The following is a 16,596-nucleotide window of genomic DNA, read 5'->3' as shown; positions in this document are numbered from 1 at the left end:
TTAAAACCACACTGAGATACCATTACACACCCATCAGAATATTTGTTTTCTTAAAAACCTCTCTATTCCAAGTGTTGATGAGGATGTAGAATAACAAGAAACTTCATAGACTGCTGAAGAGAGCGTAAACCAGTTCAACCGCTTTAGAAAACTGTTTGGCAGTGTGTACTAGGGTTGAATGTATATATTCTTCATGACCCAGCAGTTCCACTCCCAGGTATATATTCAAGAAAAAATGCGTACACACGCGATTCAAAAGACGTGTCTAAGTATGGTCATAGCAGCGTTATAATAGCAAAGAATTTGAAATGACACAACTGTTCATCAATAGGAATAGTTAAATAGTGTTTTATTTGTATGCTGGAATCCGATGTAGCAATAAACAATAATAAACTGCAGCTCTATCTAACAACTTAGTGAATCTCACAAACATAACGTTAACCATAAGAAGCCACGTGCAACACATGCCAATGATTTTGTGTATATAAAATTCAAAGCAGGAAGTCTAATCTGTGGGGATAGAAGTCAGAATGGTGGTTACTTAGGGGAAGAGGGAGTGTGACTGGGAGTCTGCAGATGGGGCAGGGTGCTTCTGAGATGGGGACGATCATCTGCTTTCTGTCCTGGGTGGTATTCCATGGTTGTGTTTACTTTGATAAAATCACTGACGTGTACGTTTGATTAGTACACCATTCTGCGCATGTGGTATACTTTAGTCCAAAAGGAAAACACGCCAGACACACAGTTACAAAACAGATCAGAAAGAATTAGGCCCTGAAGCTAATAATGTTTATCTCTATGTGATATGTTACTTTGGGTGATGTGTATTTTCCCCCCATATTTTACTTTTATAATCCTTGTTTATAAATAACAAAACCTCGACTCTCATGGGAAAGTTGACATGACTTGTAACCTCCACAGAACCCAGAATTATCATACCCTAGAAGGCCGTCCTACAGCTAAAGTATGGCATTTCCTCTCTTTCCTAACCAGGCCCTAAAAAGCACCTTGGGATTTCCATTGATTCGGTTCGAGGATGCTGTGATTAACCTGGACCCGTTCACTCGAGTCCATCCCTACGAGACCAAGGAGTTCATCATCAATGATGTCCTCAAACACTTCCAGGAGGTGAGCTTTGGAGAAGTTCTTCCTGGCCAGGGCATGAGCACAGTGTTTGTGCTAGTTGTTTGGGAATTTTGGTTAATAAGACATAGCTATTGAGAACCTGGTTAAACATTTCAGCTCTGATGGTTACGTTATGGGTCAGGTCACAGCCCACGAAGCACGCTGTACACATTGTGAAATCCTGAAACGGTGCATTTGATTTATAAGCCATTAGCCTCGTCCCTCAGAACTAGTCTCAGGGGCTTCCACTAGATTAGTCACAACTGTTAAAGGTTTAATGGATGCTCTCATGATAATACAGAATACTGTGAACTCTTTCGTTTACCAGGCACGGGCTGACTTTCAACAACTATACCAGTGTTCTTAGAGCCTCAGATCTTGCCCTGGAGTTGAACTTAAAAAACTTTTTATCAAGTTGGACATTTTCCATTTTGTATTTATTAGCCAGACTGCGAAGACCAAAATATAAAGCCAAGGCATACTCCTCAATGAATAGATAGGTCACGATTGTATCAAATTTATTAGCTGTCAGAGTTAAAGTAGATCTTACTCTTGCTTCCTTTCTCCCTCTCCCCTCCCAGCGCCCTCCTTCCCTCCATTGTTTCCTTCCTTGCCTTTCCTGATTGGTGGCACGTCCACCGAGCTGTAAGGAGAGTGATAGAGCAGATGTCACTGGAACCCGGAATCAGGCAGCGGAGGTACACGGGAGGTGGAGGGTCACTTGACAGGTCCGAATGTGCTTCTTGGTGTACCGTCCCCTCCATAGATTACAAGGGAACCACAGATCTTCCCACCTTCCTGACCGTTCTTTTAAAGGTCTCCTTGCTGCTAATTCATTCCTGTTTGTTGCAGCAGTGGGGAGTATCAGGTACATTCTAAGAAATATTTGTAAAGAATCATTTCTGTGTCATACCTTTTTTTATTCTTCTAAATGGCTTCGAAGTGTATTTATGACAGTATTGAAAGCAGCCTCTGGGGTGCGTGCGTTGGGAGAAGTTTAGGTGGAGCTCACAAAGGGACGGGAGCTGCAATCATGAGAGTTAAAAGGTAGTTGTTGGTGTCGCTGGGAGTGGAGGTCAAGATCGAGGTCTAACCTTTTGCTCGGGACGCCGCCTGCAGATGTAACAGGGGCTGCTTTTCTTCTTGTTTCCCTACTCCATTTGACAGGAACTCCTCAGCCAGGCAGCTCGGATCCTGGGATCAGTGGACTTCCTAGGCAACCCCATGGGGCTTTTGAATGACGTTTCTGAAGGGGTTACTGGACTGATAAAGTATGGAAATGTCGGGGGCCTTATCAGAAATGTTACGCATGGAGTATCCAACTCTGCCGCCAAGGTAAGGAAATAGATGCGAGACGCCACTGTCGTTAAGCGCACGAGTCCTCTACACTTCTGTAATTTTCGTGATAGGTAACAGCTCGCGAGAAGTCACATACCTGGCCTTGGCCTCATTACGCACATGCTCTGCCTTCCCCTCGCCTCCGATAACCTGGCACCCAGCCCTCCGAGGGCACCTCAGAAATATCTTTTCTTCCTTCTCTCCATCACCACTGCCTTCGTCCAGGCTCTGGTTATGTCTTCCCTGGGCCACTGCGCCGGCCTCCGACCCACTGGACGTCACTCCATCTTTCACAATGCCACCAGAATGAACTCATTCTTCACAGTGTAGAATTTGATTGTGCCGTTCTCCTGCCTAAAATCTTGCAGTCGTTCCCCACAGCTTACAGGGTAAAGTCCAAACTGAAATACAGCCTTCTAGAACGAAGGAGCCCTTTCAGTCACCTGAATCTGATCGCAGCGGAAGGATGCAGTGTAATTTCTGTGTCTTGCTGTGTAGGTGGCCTTTCTGTTCATTGGCCTCCTGTTTGCTGGACATCTTGTTATTCTACAATTTATTTTCGGCAGGAGCCGATCTTGTGTGTGAAGCTGGAAAAGGTGCAGGTAGTGGTGTGGAAGGGGTGTTGCCACTTGACAGCGTATGACAGGCCTCTGCCGGGCCTTGCCTTCCTCCCCTTCCTGTCAGCTCAGCAGACTTCTAGAGGTGGCCCTGTTCACGAAGGAACTGGGCTTGGGAGAGAACCCGTGTTCTCTGCTCGTTTACTGCAGAGGTTGGTGGTTGGAATGAAACCCCATTACCCTCGGGCCCTTGGCCACTAAGGTGTACACGACTCTACTGTAAAGAGCCTTTAATGGTGCCACATAGGGATTTATCCTGTTAGAACAATGGGAAGGAGAACAACGTAAAAGAGCAGGTAAGCGTTGACAGCGTAGCTGTATCGTATGGCATTCTCGGTAATAATGTGTGAAAGCTGGGAATTTAGTCCTGTTTTCCAAACTGTTTTCGAGAGCTGGTAGGTCTTTAATCAGATCCGTCTTTTCAATGCTGTAGTCATATTAAACCAGACCAAATGTTGTATTTTGGCTTGTGGTTCAAAATAGGCAACATTCTTACTTTTAGGAAAAAGGTAAAAGGTAGAGGCAAGAGAGACTTTCTAAATTACGGTTTAGAAACAGACTCACGTTGAAAGTCTGAGCACATTTCTGCCTTGAATCGTTTCTTACACGGCCCTCGGACCTTCACCCCGACGGCAACAAGAAACTTCTCAGTGGTGGCACAGGGACCTCGCCAGTCTTCTTTTAGCCACTAAACTTGATGTAAACAGATGCATTTAAATAATTAGTTGTAAACACTCAGTTTAAAGATTTTATTTAATTGTATTAAATTCTACTTTATATAGCAGGACTCCTCAGCTTTATACTTCCTTTTTTTTGTTTTTGTACCCCTGGGCTTTGCTTTAATTTGAAAAAATAAATGCACTCGTAGTTTACTGAGAGACCTGCATCAACCTGGAACTTAGAAGTGCTCCTACTTCACAGGCTTACTGTGAGAATAAAATGAGATACGAGCCTATGAAGACTTTGAAAAATATAGACTGAACAGGAGAATGAATCTTCACGCTGACCTGTTTGCATCAGTGTAAAATGCTCAGACTTTAGCCCCCAGGGAAGCATGAATGCCCTTACAATGAAAGCCTGTCTGCAGAGGAGGAGGGTCTCAGGCTCGGAGCGTGGGACCTTCAGACTCCTTCTGGGCCAGTCTGGCTGTTAGGACCCCTCCATGGTTAACCTTCTGGACGAGAACGAAGAAGCTGGAGACGCTCTTGTGACCTCCCCACGGGTGCGTGCTTGTGTGGGTTTCTCCAGAGTTTCTCTGTGACGTCCGATGAAAAAGGATCGGTCCTTTTATTCTCCCTTATTTTTAGAAGCCTCATCTGGTCCTTCTGTTTCCCCTGGGAAACTGCTTTTGGAGCTTGAGGGTCAGCACGAGATTATAACTTAAGCAGAAAGAAAGGGCAGAGGACTCCTGTCCCCTCCCTTCACTCTCGAATCCGTATGAAGGCCTGGGTGACAGTGACCGTGCACTTGATTGGATATCGTGCTTTGTATGGTCGTTGGATTTCCGTGAAGGTACCGCTCTCCAGACCCAAGGCCTCTCCCGTGGGAAGCCTGCTCCCCAGGTGGTTGGGGCCTTCAGGTGTTTCTCTTGCCTTTAGTAAAGCTCATCATTGCTGGTGCCACAAGCTGCCGCTCAGAGGAATTGCCATGTAATTTATTTTGATACCAAGATCCCTGGGCCTGTTATAGAAATTAGTCCATGGATCTCTAAGATGAGAAAGCAAAGAAACTGAAAATCACCACTTTTTCTTGGAAATGATACCTCCAGATCCAGGTCCATCAACTAAACACCCCATCAGGTCGTCTGTGATTCTACACATATGTAGTTCAGCTAAAGATCTTCATTTTCTTGTAGTTCTGTGGGTTGAAATCAGACCTTTAATGTTGCTTTAGGGGAATGTTCTGTTTGCTTTTCTGTGTACACAAGGAGGGTTTAAGGAAGTGCAGATGACCACAATAATCAACTGCTGGCCTGTGGGAGTATCCCTTTAGAGTGCCTGAGTCCCCTGATTAAAGAACAGGGTCAGAAGACAGCGGCCCTCACCCAGCCCCAGGCCGCTGGCCGCACTTGGCTGCACAGACCAAAGGGCTTCAGCCTCATCTGTGGGCTTTTTTTTTTTTTTAGGCGAGGCAACCCTTGGTTGACCTCACAGATTGCAAGGACCTTGTCAACTTACAATCTCTTATTTTGTATGCCTATAGCACCTGGTCTTCCTAGGTGGTCTCCCATGCGAGTACTAAGCAGGCCCGACCCTGCTTAGCTTCCGAGATCAGACGGGATCGGATCAGACGGGCTTGTTCAGGGTGGCATGGCTGTAGACTCGTGCCATGGGCTGGGCGTGGCGTGGAGAAGAGATGTTCCATAAACCTCTTGAAGTGAATTATAAATATGGTATATGCGAGGACCTCAGGTTTTAACTGTATTTTCGGAGAGGTTCGTGCCTCCTAAAAGATTGGCATCATCGCAGACGGAGGGGAGCTTCGGGCTGGCAGCCGGGTGCTGGGGTGCCACGCCCATCCCTCCCTTTAAATGAGCTTTCTCTCTGCCAGTCTTGAGGGCTTTTCCTCTCACCCTGTGAAAAGGTGATGATGATTTTCCCTGTCCTAAAGATCTGAGGAGCAAAAGAGATGAAGCCCGTGAAAACCCAGTGAGCAGTTGAAGGGAACGCCTCCTGTCCCGGAAGGAGGTCGTAGGCCTGCAGACCTGCCGTCTGTGGGGAGGCGTTGTGAGTTCTTCACAGCCGATTTTTAATGTCAGGTCTATCACGCCTGCTTCTGGAATTGCTCATTACATTTTCAACTGGTATTTCCTTTAGTTAAGATTAGCCTCAAAGAACCGTAACTGGGAAATGATCTGTGGCCCTTTTATCCTCTTTATTTCTCTTGTCCTTTCCCTCTGGCATCCCAACCCCCAGAAATGAGCGTCCGGGTTCCAGAGCCAAGGTGATAAGGCTTGGGCATTAGCCCCCATGCTGTGGGCCTCTGTCCCCTGACTCCCTTGTCCGGGTCTTGGCCAAATGCTTCTAACCCTCTGAGCAGAACCTCAGAGTCTGATCCTAAGTCGCGGCAAGCCGGTCACGCCTGGAGTCCTTTCTTGGGATACGATTTATTTGAGAAAAGCACATTTCAAATCCCAAAACCACGTCAGAGGAGCAGGTTTCTCTCTGCAGCATGAATCTTTCCACGCCGAGTGTCACATACAAGGCCCTCTAGCTTCCTGCAAAGCCAGAGAGCTGGGGAGACGCCCCGCGAACAAATTCCCTCTCTTACATAGACTTCAGTTTCCCTTCTGTCTGTAATTATTGTATAATATTTTCATAAACTTACAGAAAAATTACAGCTATTCCCCCCAAAATAAAAGTTCTTTTAAAACTTAGAAAATCTCACCTGTTAACAATAGAGCAAACGCTCCCATTCTCCTTTTGCCGCTGTGGAAAGTCGCTGTCCGCTGGGGACAGCTGCCCCTGGTCTTCCTGGGGGAAGACAGCGCACAGCGCGCTTAACTTCTCCCAGCAAAGGGGAGCAGCCCCTCTGACCGCCACTCAGGGGACCTCTGCTCTGTCCCCCTTTCCATTTTCTTTTTGTGTCATCGTCAAGGCGATAGAGGATGTGCCTTTGGTCTTGAGAACCTTTTAGATCTCAGCCATGTTTTGACCCTTCACTTAGGAATGCAGATATTTTAATCATTTTCTCTGTTTTTAACTGAAATGATTTTCATCAAAATCCGTTGTTCATGGAAATTGGAATTCATGTTTATTATTCGCTACATGTTACTCTTACTGATAACTTTTGCAGTGGTATGGCAGGTTTATTCCTTTGTCTTTTGCTTTATGGCATTTATTTCTAATAAGCCCAAATTTCTCAGCTCAAATTCTGCAGATTTAAATTTTTGTCAAGGAGATGTGAGTTTTCTGTTGGTTTTTTAACGAATATCTTTTATTCTGTCTAGCTTTAGCCATCATTTTATTGTTTTAATCAGTTTTATTAGTTATGAACTAGATAAAGAGCAAATAGTTTTATATTATTTCTTGGTGTGCCAACAGCATTAGTAGGAAAAAGATGTACGAACAGGGCTAAAACAGCCTGCTTCATTATGGAACATATACTAATTTATAGACATTTATTGAACACCTGTTTGTCAGGCTGTGTAATAGACCCTTTACATTCTTTCGTTGACTTATGTATATTAATCTCCATTCTTCAAATCAAGAAATTGAGACTTAGAGAAGTCAAATAATTTTGTTAAGAGCACACACCTAGAAATGATAGGGATGAATTTAGAACCAAGTCTAGTTAATTCTAAAGGCCTTGCTTTTTTCCTATATAGTGTTTTTTATTTGTGCATATAAGGCTTTCTTCTAGGCACTGTAGAGAATATAAAAATTAATTACTGCTAACTTCCCACCAGAAGGTTATTTTTTGACATCCCTTTGTTAGCTGGTAAGGTGATGGCTACCATACCATCTGAGTCACAAAGCAGACCCTCAGGAAACGGTGGTGGCCGTGATCATCCTCGTGTTGGATTGGTCGTGACTATTACCATCTCCATCTTAGCATAAAGATGGAGGGCCTCGACGATTGCAAACCTGTTTCACTCAGGCGATAGCATCCGGTCTTCAAAAGATAGGATGGGCAGTATTAGCCCCATCATATAAATGAAGAGACTGAGGCCCAGGGAGGTAAGGGGGCCTGCCCAAGGTCAACAGGCAACTGCAGAGATAATCCCCGAGCTTTCGAACTAGTGTCTTGATTCTCGTTTTCAGTTCTACTTTTGGGATACATATTGCTAAGTGTTTGATTCGTTCTAGAAATGACTATATGTTAAAAAACAAAAACAACAAGAAAAACAAACAAACAACCAAAAAGCCCTGCCTGGTTTCGGAATGAACTTTCATAGCTTTTAGGAAAACTGTCTGAAGATAAAGACAAGCAAATTAAGTGAGAAAGAGAAATAGAAATTGAGACCGTTTAGATAGTTCAGTGGAAAATCAGCTAGGACTTTAGATGATATTTTGTTCCATTTCTTTCATCTCTATTTGGAGTACAGTATGCAGAATGGGGGCTTCCCTTCCAGAAGGCCCTTCCACTGGCCCTTTGTGCCCAGGAAACCAGATCAGGGGCAGAGCAGTGATCCGGTGGACACTGACTTCTGTGTCCCTTCACTCAGAGATTCTTAGCCCACCCCTGCCATTAGCCAACCTCCTGTCATATATACTGTGACCTTGTTGAGGGCAGAGCGGTCCATCTGCCTTTTGTTTAAGAAACAGCATTTGTTTGTGTTTGTTTTGTAGGCAGTGTATTTAAAGGCTCAAACGAGACTAAAAGCCCTGTTTAGTCAAGGCAAATGTTTTATCTTTGCACAAAAGAATGTACTGAGTGCCTGCCTGCATGGACTCTGAGGGGAAAAGGCAATTTATGACTTGTATCTGTTTTTGTCATTATGTATGACTGCTTCATTTTATAGTTGAGCTGATTATCCCCATAATAGCTTTTCCATGTACCTATAAGAAAGTAAGAGGTGAATGCCTTCTTATAAGCATTGGGGTTTTAGTGTATTTAAGTTGGCACAAAACTTTAGGTTAAATGAAACTCACTTCAGACAGTGATCTATCCCTTAGAGAATGTAGAGTTTTCTATTTTCAAAAAGACTTTGATCCTAAATAAGTCACCCAAGAGATTTCTTTTCCAGCCAAGAGGAGGTGCCTTCAAGTCGTTGTATAGAGGGAAATGACTCAAATTCTTGGCACCAGAATTTTTGTCTTATTTTCCTCTGATAACCTTGAATGCTAAAATGATTCCCTGAGTCTGAGCTCGTTTTAGTTAGAGGCAAATTTTAGATGCCGAATGACCCATCAGTGACCCACCCTAACTTGGTCAAATCTCAAATATCCATGGGAATTGGAAGTGTGCTGGGCGGGGAAGGGAGGGTGGGAGTCGAGTGGTGGCATGAGAACCCCAGGAGTGACCAGAATTCCCGGCAGGCCCCACCTGCCCTGTTCAGCAGCTTTGCTCACAGAGGAGCTCAGAGAGCGGGGTTCCATTGTCCCCAATCGTCACACCACTCAGGCAGCTCCATAGCCAGAAGTCAGGAAGCAGGGGGACGACAGCGCCACTGAAGCTCTATTTTTGCAACAGAAAGACTGGAAAAGTTTAACACTGCTTTTCATGTCCTAATAGTAGTTCAGTTAAGAATCAGGTCCTCAAGTTATAGTCTTAGACTGAACGTCTCGTGTCGGAGGAGTTTACATCTTCCAACGCTGCAGTGTCTGTGATGGAAAACTGTTCGGTTGCTAAATTGAAAAGACAGAAATATGTGTGTCCCCCAGAGAGCAGTGGCTTTCTAGCCTGGCGTAAACGTGGTAAGGAAAGGAATAATCTGTGCACGCTCTCTTAGGCTGGCTGGTTACCCCCAGGTAGGAGCGTATCCCTTTTCTGCATCTCAATATTATTCATGTCAGTATTTGGCCTTTCTTGAGAAACTGTGGCAAACTTAAGGTGGGATGAACTATAACCCAAATTTATAAACCCTAAAAGGCAAATCAAATTCTGTTTTTGGCAGTTAAAGGTGAGAACGCTCCCTCTGTCTGGAAGGTCCTTTCTATTTCCCTTCTCTTCTTTCCCCCTGTAATTAGCCCTGTGAGTCTCTTTGCAATTTGAAGAAAAACTAAAAGTGTTTTCTTAGGAGAAAGAGGAGACCCCTTGGTCAGTATCATTCTTAAAAGTCAGAAAGGGATGTGGATAGTAGAGCCATCATTTATTAGCTACTGTGTGTTGGGGACGGACTAGGACTTTACATCTGCTTAATTTTCCCATGGACCCGGTAAGGAAGGAAGTGTTACTTCCATTTTATAAGTGAGAAAAATAAGACTCAGCATGGTTAGTTACCTTGACTAAAGTCTAATAAGGAGTGAGTGTGCTGGAGCCAGACATTTTAGGAAAAAGTGAATTCGGGAGCCTGCCTATATATTTTTTCTCTACACAATGCAGCTTCTCAGATAAAATCCTCTACCAAACCCACAACACTGTAGAAGCGAAAACACAAGCAATTGGAAACAACACCATTTAAAAGTAAAGCTCAAACAGTTTTCCTCTGGTTCCCAACTTTGACTCCTCTGTGTGGGACCTTAGGATTTTCCGACTGTGATTTCTAGGCTTTCTGAATTAATCTGCATTATCTGAGAATCCTTAACCTCATGTAAAAGGATTGAAATGGAAGCAAAGGATTGAAAGAGTTTTCTAATCCAAGCAAGACGTATCACTCGAAAGCATTCGAGTAAACGGACTGAACTTTCTCACACACCTGATGCGCTCGCCCCGAGATTTATTCAGGTTTAAATAAGGCAGCGCTTGTCGCACTCGGGCCCCTGCACTGCTGCCCAGGCAGCCGACCAGAGCCTGGGGTCGCTTCGGCTTGTGCACCAATAGCCATCTTCCTCTAAGTGCATGTGGTAAATGGTAACTTCTGTAAGCCATTTCCTGGACTTCACTGCTTTCAGCATTTCTAAATAACTAAGACGTCATTTTAAAATAGTTGCAGTATCTGGTTTTCAGCAGAGCTTCCCCACCATCAACCGATGGCAGAAAATAAAACCCATCGTAATAGTCCTTTTCTTTCCTTCTCGCCTCCCCTTAGCCTGTGCTCCAGCTTTTCAGATTTCTCAGAGATTTTTGTCTGAGTTCTGCCAGCAGATTGGCTTTCAGACGCTTAGTGATACCGTTGTTTGAGGTAAGAAGACAGATAGGAACGTTGGGGACAGTGTTTTTCCTGAGTTTTATGGTCAGTTCTACTGACTTGTTTGCTCCTTGGAGGAAAGAAGTATGAAGATCAACTAATTAGAATTAAACATCCCCCTATGGAATAATAATAATACCATTCTATATCTGTCTTGATACTTAGTTGTTGATGAAGAAGCATCAATATATCTGTGATCCTTTCTATAAACCTGAAACCAGGCAGGTGGTGGTGATGATGATGGTGGTTATGAAGAAAATGAGTCCCAGTGGAAGTAAATAACTTGCCCAAGGCGGCCAAATGGACAGTGGCAGAGCTTTGGACTTCTTCCTTGGTGTCATGACTTCTAGAACATTGCTGGACAATGCTTCCTGCATCCTACCTGATACTATAGAAACTGACATCTCCTCTGTGTTAGACTCGGATTTGCTATCATCAGTGTCGTCTGAGCCTTCTTATTCTTCCCTGCAGAGTGGGTTTCAGAGAACAGAGGTGGAGGAAAATGAATCTTTCCCTTGCAGAGGCTTATGAATTATTCTCTAACCATGGTGCTGTTTATGTGAAATATGTGGGAATCGTGTGTTTGGGAGCTCACAAACAATGTGTGACAAGAACAATTCTTGAAGCATAGTTTTTTGTGGAGTAGGGGGTGGTAGGGAGAAAATTTTAAGCTTATATCAGAACATTACACTAAGTAGTTTCTGCAGTGTTGGAAGTGAGGGGTAATCTCCCATAAGAGAGACCATAGAAGAAAAGGAAGGTCCTTCTAGAAGTTGGAAGAGTCTCACTTTTCCTTAGCTTTCCTCATAGCCAAGTGACGATCTGTCCAGGCCTGACTCTTAGCCGAGGTCAGCATGTCCTAGATGGTGGTTTGGAGGCACAGTTGGTCAGTAAAGAATAGCAGAGGCACCCGCCCTTCCCTCGGACAGGCAGATGGGAAGGACGCGGCTCTTTTTCTTTTAAATACCGGTGGGGAAGCCCTCCTATGCCGTTTCTAGGAACACGGGGGTTTCCTCCTTAGGCACATGGGGCGGTTGGAGATAAACTCGAAAACTAGGAGCCGAATCGGGGGAGTGAAATAAAAAGTGAAGAGGAAGTGGCGGAAAGCTGCCCGCCCGGTCACTTCCTGTTTCCTCAGTTCTGCCGGTCCTGGTCCACGCCCACCTTTGCTCTTTTGCTCGTGACTTTACCTCCGTTTGAAGCGCCCTTCTCCCCATCTCTGGCCAGATGGCTCCAACTTCGTAAGGTCCACCCCAGATGCTCTGAGATTCTCACCGCTCCGAATGCCTGGTGCTTCCTTTAAAGCAGCGACCTCATGTTTCCTTGGAAACTAGTAACCATTTGTGCACGTGTCTCACACGTGCCTCGAAAAACCAGCATTGTCAGTTATGTGCTAGGTCCTGTGGCAGATGCTTAGGAAAGTAAGATTTTAGGGGGAAAAAGTGTCTTTCGAGGGATGTGGAACAGATGAGGCGGACAAGAAGCACTTGTAAGTAATCGTGATACGGAGAGAATAAGTATTGCAGCGGGGGTCTGTGTAGAGCATTTGCGACACGGCTGGGGGGCCGAGGGAAAGAACACTATCCTGTTCCTCAGGGTGACACAATTAATTGTCTGTCGATCCATTCGCATCCCAGGGGAGACCTAACGCTCCCGGAAGGCGGAGACCTTCTCTGTCGTGTTTTGCCAACTTACCCTGTGACTGACCGTAAATATCATTAGGAAAACTGGAGCACGCAGGTCGTATCCGTGTGGACTGTCCTTTTACCCGGGGCAGCGTTTTCACGTGGCGTACATTCAACGAGCAGTTGTTAAATAAGTGAAATACCGGCTGGATTTTTTTTATTTTATTGTCTAACCATTTTATGGTTTTTATGTGAAATAGACAGAAACTTTGAAAAAGTTCATGACTTTCCTCCCAGACATATTTGTAAGCTGACTGATATCCAGAATCACGCTGTATATATAACAATGCAGATAGGAAAAAGCTGTTGACGTTTTAGGATCCTGTTCCTCCCCTTCCCATCACTCGGGCCTGAGACACCGACAAATCTGAGTCCCAGTGGAAGCCAGTATCTCAGACTGAGAGAGGCCAGGCGTGCATTACTGGACCGGGCCCAGACGCTGCTGAAGGTAGCACGAAGCCCTGGGAGGCTGTTATACGGGGAAGTCGGGGGAAACCCTGTCCCCCTAAATCTAATGGATCAAAATAATAATCATGGGAAATATCTGCTTGCTTTATGAGAGGCAAACATGTAAGTAAACATCTCCTGCAAGCTGTTGAATGTGCATAACAACACACTGGTTTGGAAGCAGCAACTTCCAGTGTTTTCTCTGAAATGAACACTAAGCAGAACACGCTTCCAAGAACAGCCCATGGCTTCAGCTTTGCTGCCTTTGTACTGTTTCGAAGCAGGGTACTGTGGCCAGCGGCATTATTATCTCTTTATTGCTAACTTGGAAACTGGCAAGGATGATGCCAGTTAGTTATAAGAAAGGAGCCACTGCCGGCTCCTTGTGGTTTTACAGAAACTTAACCTATGTAACACACCCCTGATCTTGCTTGGTTTTCACCAACTTGTACATTGAAGAGTGCAAGGATTATTGTTTTCACTTGACAGAAGAAGACAAGGTAATTGGCTCGTGGAGGATCAGCAGGGAGCTTTAGGGGAGGGCGAGGACCAGGCTTTGCAGCCCAGGTCCTCACATCGCCGCTCCAGAAAGCACGTTGTCCCTCAGGAGCTAAAGCACTTTCAGGTCTGTGAGATAATTTAACTCTGCGGTGTCCCCCTAGGGCCAGCAGGGCAGGTGTGGCCATTACTTGCCTTTTAGTGATGGCAAATCCAGTCACACCGGTCGAATGGTTTTGCCAGAATCACGCAGTCAGTGTTGGCAGCACATATGGGCGCCCAGGCCTCACGACTCGGCCCACTGCTTTTCCCGCTGGACTGAGTCTTCTCAGAGAGGGCCGGGGTGGCTCTCTGATGTGTGGAGACGGCTGGGAAAAGGTCCGACTCCCAGGAGAGGGCCTCGCTCTGCTGGCACCCGTGCCAGGCTGTGTGCGAGCGGTAGGTTCTGAAATCTCAGTCGGCCACACACATGATTGCTGAGGGATCGTGCGGAAGGGGCGAAACCAGCCAGGTGCTCTCAGCCCGGTCCTGGGCTTCAATTTGCCTTGCGATCCTGCAAACCTTACTTGTTGATGCCAGCAGCATCAACAAGTAAGGTTTGCAGGATCGCAAGGCAAATTGATGTCTCTCAATGAGTGAGTTATATGGAGAGAGAAATTCTTAGAACTAAACACAAGGAGGAAGAATTTGCCACTTGTTTCTCTTTAGAAGACAAAACAACAGTGAACAGTGTCTAACTTTAGTTTTATTTTAAAAAATGGGTTCTGTGAGAAGCCTTGTTTTATTTCACATGGTATCTTAACTCTCAAGCCTCTGCCTTTCCATCGAAGTCCATCTCGTAGTCTTCCTAAGAGAGGACCCGAACCTAAATCTCTTTCTGCTCCAGCTGAGTGTGGCAAAGCCAGTCCTTCCGGGTCTGGACCTTCAGCACAATCTCTGACGCCTTGGTGGGAACTCCGAAACACAGATCTGGGAACGAACTTGAAGGCCAGCCCCTCACCCTCTCAGATTACAGGTGGAGAAACTGAGACCCAGTAAGGTTCTCACAGCTCATTAGTTGCAGGTCCCGCCCTGAAACTCAGATCTTCTGCTACAGGTCTGGTGTGATCTTCGCGATGGAGTCAGCGGCTGTGGGTACCTGCTTCTCGTCCTTTCGGGAGTGAGGGAGAGCAGACTACTGGGGCCACAGCCCTGGGGTTGTGTGCGTTTTCTCAGCATTCCCCGTGTTGATTTTACCTGTCCGTACGTCTGTCTCCACTCTAGACTGAGCTCCTTGGGGACAAGAACTAAGTCCTATTCACCTTGGTGTCTTCAGCCCCGAGCACTATGCTGGCACATAGAAAGCCCTCGCAGGCTCGTTGAGCAGAACCTGCGTGTCACTGTGAAGCTTAGATCACCTGAATGGGGAAGGGAGTAGAGGTCTTCTGAAGCACCTCACACACCCTCACAGGGTCTCACGCAGTGGGGTAAACCCAGGCGAGACGGCACTCCATCCGAAAGCAAAACAAGACCCCCACCCCCAGTAAATAGGGAGGCCTTCCATAACTAGGTCTAGAGGGCAGTGGCGAGGTGGGTTAGAGGTCAACCTTTGCTACCCACATAGTCTTTGGTCGATGCCAAAATTAATGTAACTTTGCTGGATGAATTGAATTTTAAAAATTTCTCCGAATGTTTCTACGTTTATCTGCATGTCATTAATTATGATCATTGGCACTGGGTTCCTTCTAAAGTTGTGTGAGTTGAGAGAGAGAGAAAAGAAAAAAGGGATCTTCAGCAGCGATTCCAGCCTGGGGACGAAATGGTGGCCGGCCAGCCCCTCGGCGGGCGACGCAGAGGGGGACGTGTGTATGCACCCGCTGTCTGGCAAGCCTGAAAGGACTTGACTGTGAGAACACTTTGGTCTGAACGCGAACCTTCTCTGAATCCGCCTTCAGAAGCGAACTAATTGTGCTGCCCCTGGCTGCTGTGAGCAAAGTGACTTCCACGCCGACCCTGGTGGGTGACGGCAGTCGAGCACTCGGGTTCTTCACGGCCTGGGCACCCTTTTCTCTCACGCGTGTCCCAGAGGTGTGCGGGCAAGGGGCCAAGCCAGCCAGGGGAGTCTGGATGCCCCTGCTTCTGGCACAGCCATGGGGTGAGCCTGGCTTTGGGCTGTCACTGTCCTTACTGGAGTAGGTGCCAGAAACCTTTGCTTTTTGCCATTTTACTCCAATCTGGCACACTTCAACAAAGCAGCGGACCGAATGGTGCCAGTCCGGACCCAGGCCCAGTGAAAGCACCATCTTTCTGTCCCCAGGTCCTCACTGGGGTTCAAACCCTCAGTCGCGCAGTAGAGCCCCTCCACTTCCTTGCCGGAGCAAGATTGCAAAGAGTTAACACTTCTGCTGTTTCGAAAGTTATCTGTGAAGAGTATTAGTTGTTTAATAAAGCGTGCCTGCCCTCCCGATGAACCCGCCAGTGACTCTGCAGCTGGGGTCATTCCAAGTTCACGCGGTGGACTTTTGACTGCCTTCTGTGTCTGTGAAAACAGTCGGCAGCTCCTGCGGGGATCATTCATTCAGGCCTGTAACACAAAACTATTGCCAATGGGCACCTGCTGGGCGGCTTCCTGGGAGGGCGGGAGGGAGGGAGGGAGATGCCGAACCCACCAGGCATCTGCAGAGTTGCAGCAGCCGGGGAGCACAGGAGCTGCTCCGGGCTGCTCTGCTTGGGATCCCACCTCCGGCCCACAGGCGGTGTCAGGGCGGATTAGGGAACCCCGGTCGGTCGGGAGAGGATGTGAGCTAATTAAAGGCCTTTTACAGAGGAAGAGAGGGAGTGGGGGGCGAGGGGGAGGAGGAGGAGGAAAGAGGTTTGGAGCACATTCTTTATTCTTCTCTTTTATCCCTCAGAACAAGAGCACAGCCTGAACATTTGGTTATTTCTAATCTTAAACTGCATTCATTTGGCCTGATGTTACACTGATTTTAGCTGCTGTTTTTATAGAATTACGTATATCATCAAAGTCTTATTTTGTCACATTTTCCCTGGAAACATCCTGTTCTTGAAATACCGTAGGTCAACTGCTTGAATTTTGCCCTTTCCCCCCACCTTGACACATCTGGGCAATGAGTGCCTACTCCTGTGTTCTAGGTTTTCCTCTTTTGCTTAAAAA

General features: G+C 46.2%; 1 protein-coding gene and 1 pseudogene across 6 annotated transcripts in view; one reads left to right on the top strand and one right to left on the bottom strand.

Moving 5' to 3' along the window:
- VPS13D (vacuolar protein sorting 13 homolog D) overlaps positions 1 to 16,596 on the top strand; it is a 216,589-nt gene that overhangs the window by 135,848 nt on the left and 64,145 nt on the right. For all 6 annotated transcript variants that reach the window (XM_025048627.1, XM_025048626.1, XM_025048628.1 and 3 more), the window contains 2 exons: positions 994 to 1,128; positions 2,293 to 2,460. In XM_025048627.1, coding sequence (XP_024904395.1) covers positions 994 to 1,128; positions 2,293 to 2,460 — 303 coding nt within the window. The remainder of the gene's footprint in view (positions 1 to 993; positions 1,129 to 2,292; positions 2,461 to 16,596) is intronic.
- On the bottom strand, positions 5,274 to 5,401 carry LOC112481783 (annotated as a pseudogene).

This window comes from Pteropus alecto, unplaced genomic scaffold, assembly GCF_000325575.1.
Source record: "Pteropus alecto unplaced genomic scaffold, ASM32557v1 scaffold125, whole genome shotgun sequence".
Taxonomy (NCBI): domain Eukaryota; kingdom Metazoa; phylum Chordata; class Mammalia; order Chiroptera; family Pteropodidae; genus Pteropus; species Pteropus alecto.
This window is presented reverse-complemented; position numbering and strand designations above follow the sequence as displayed.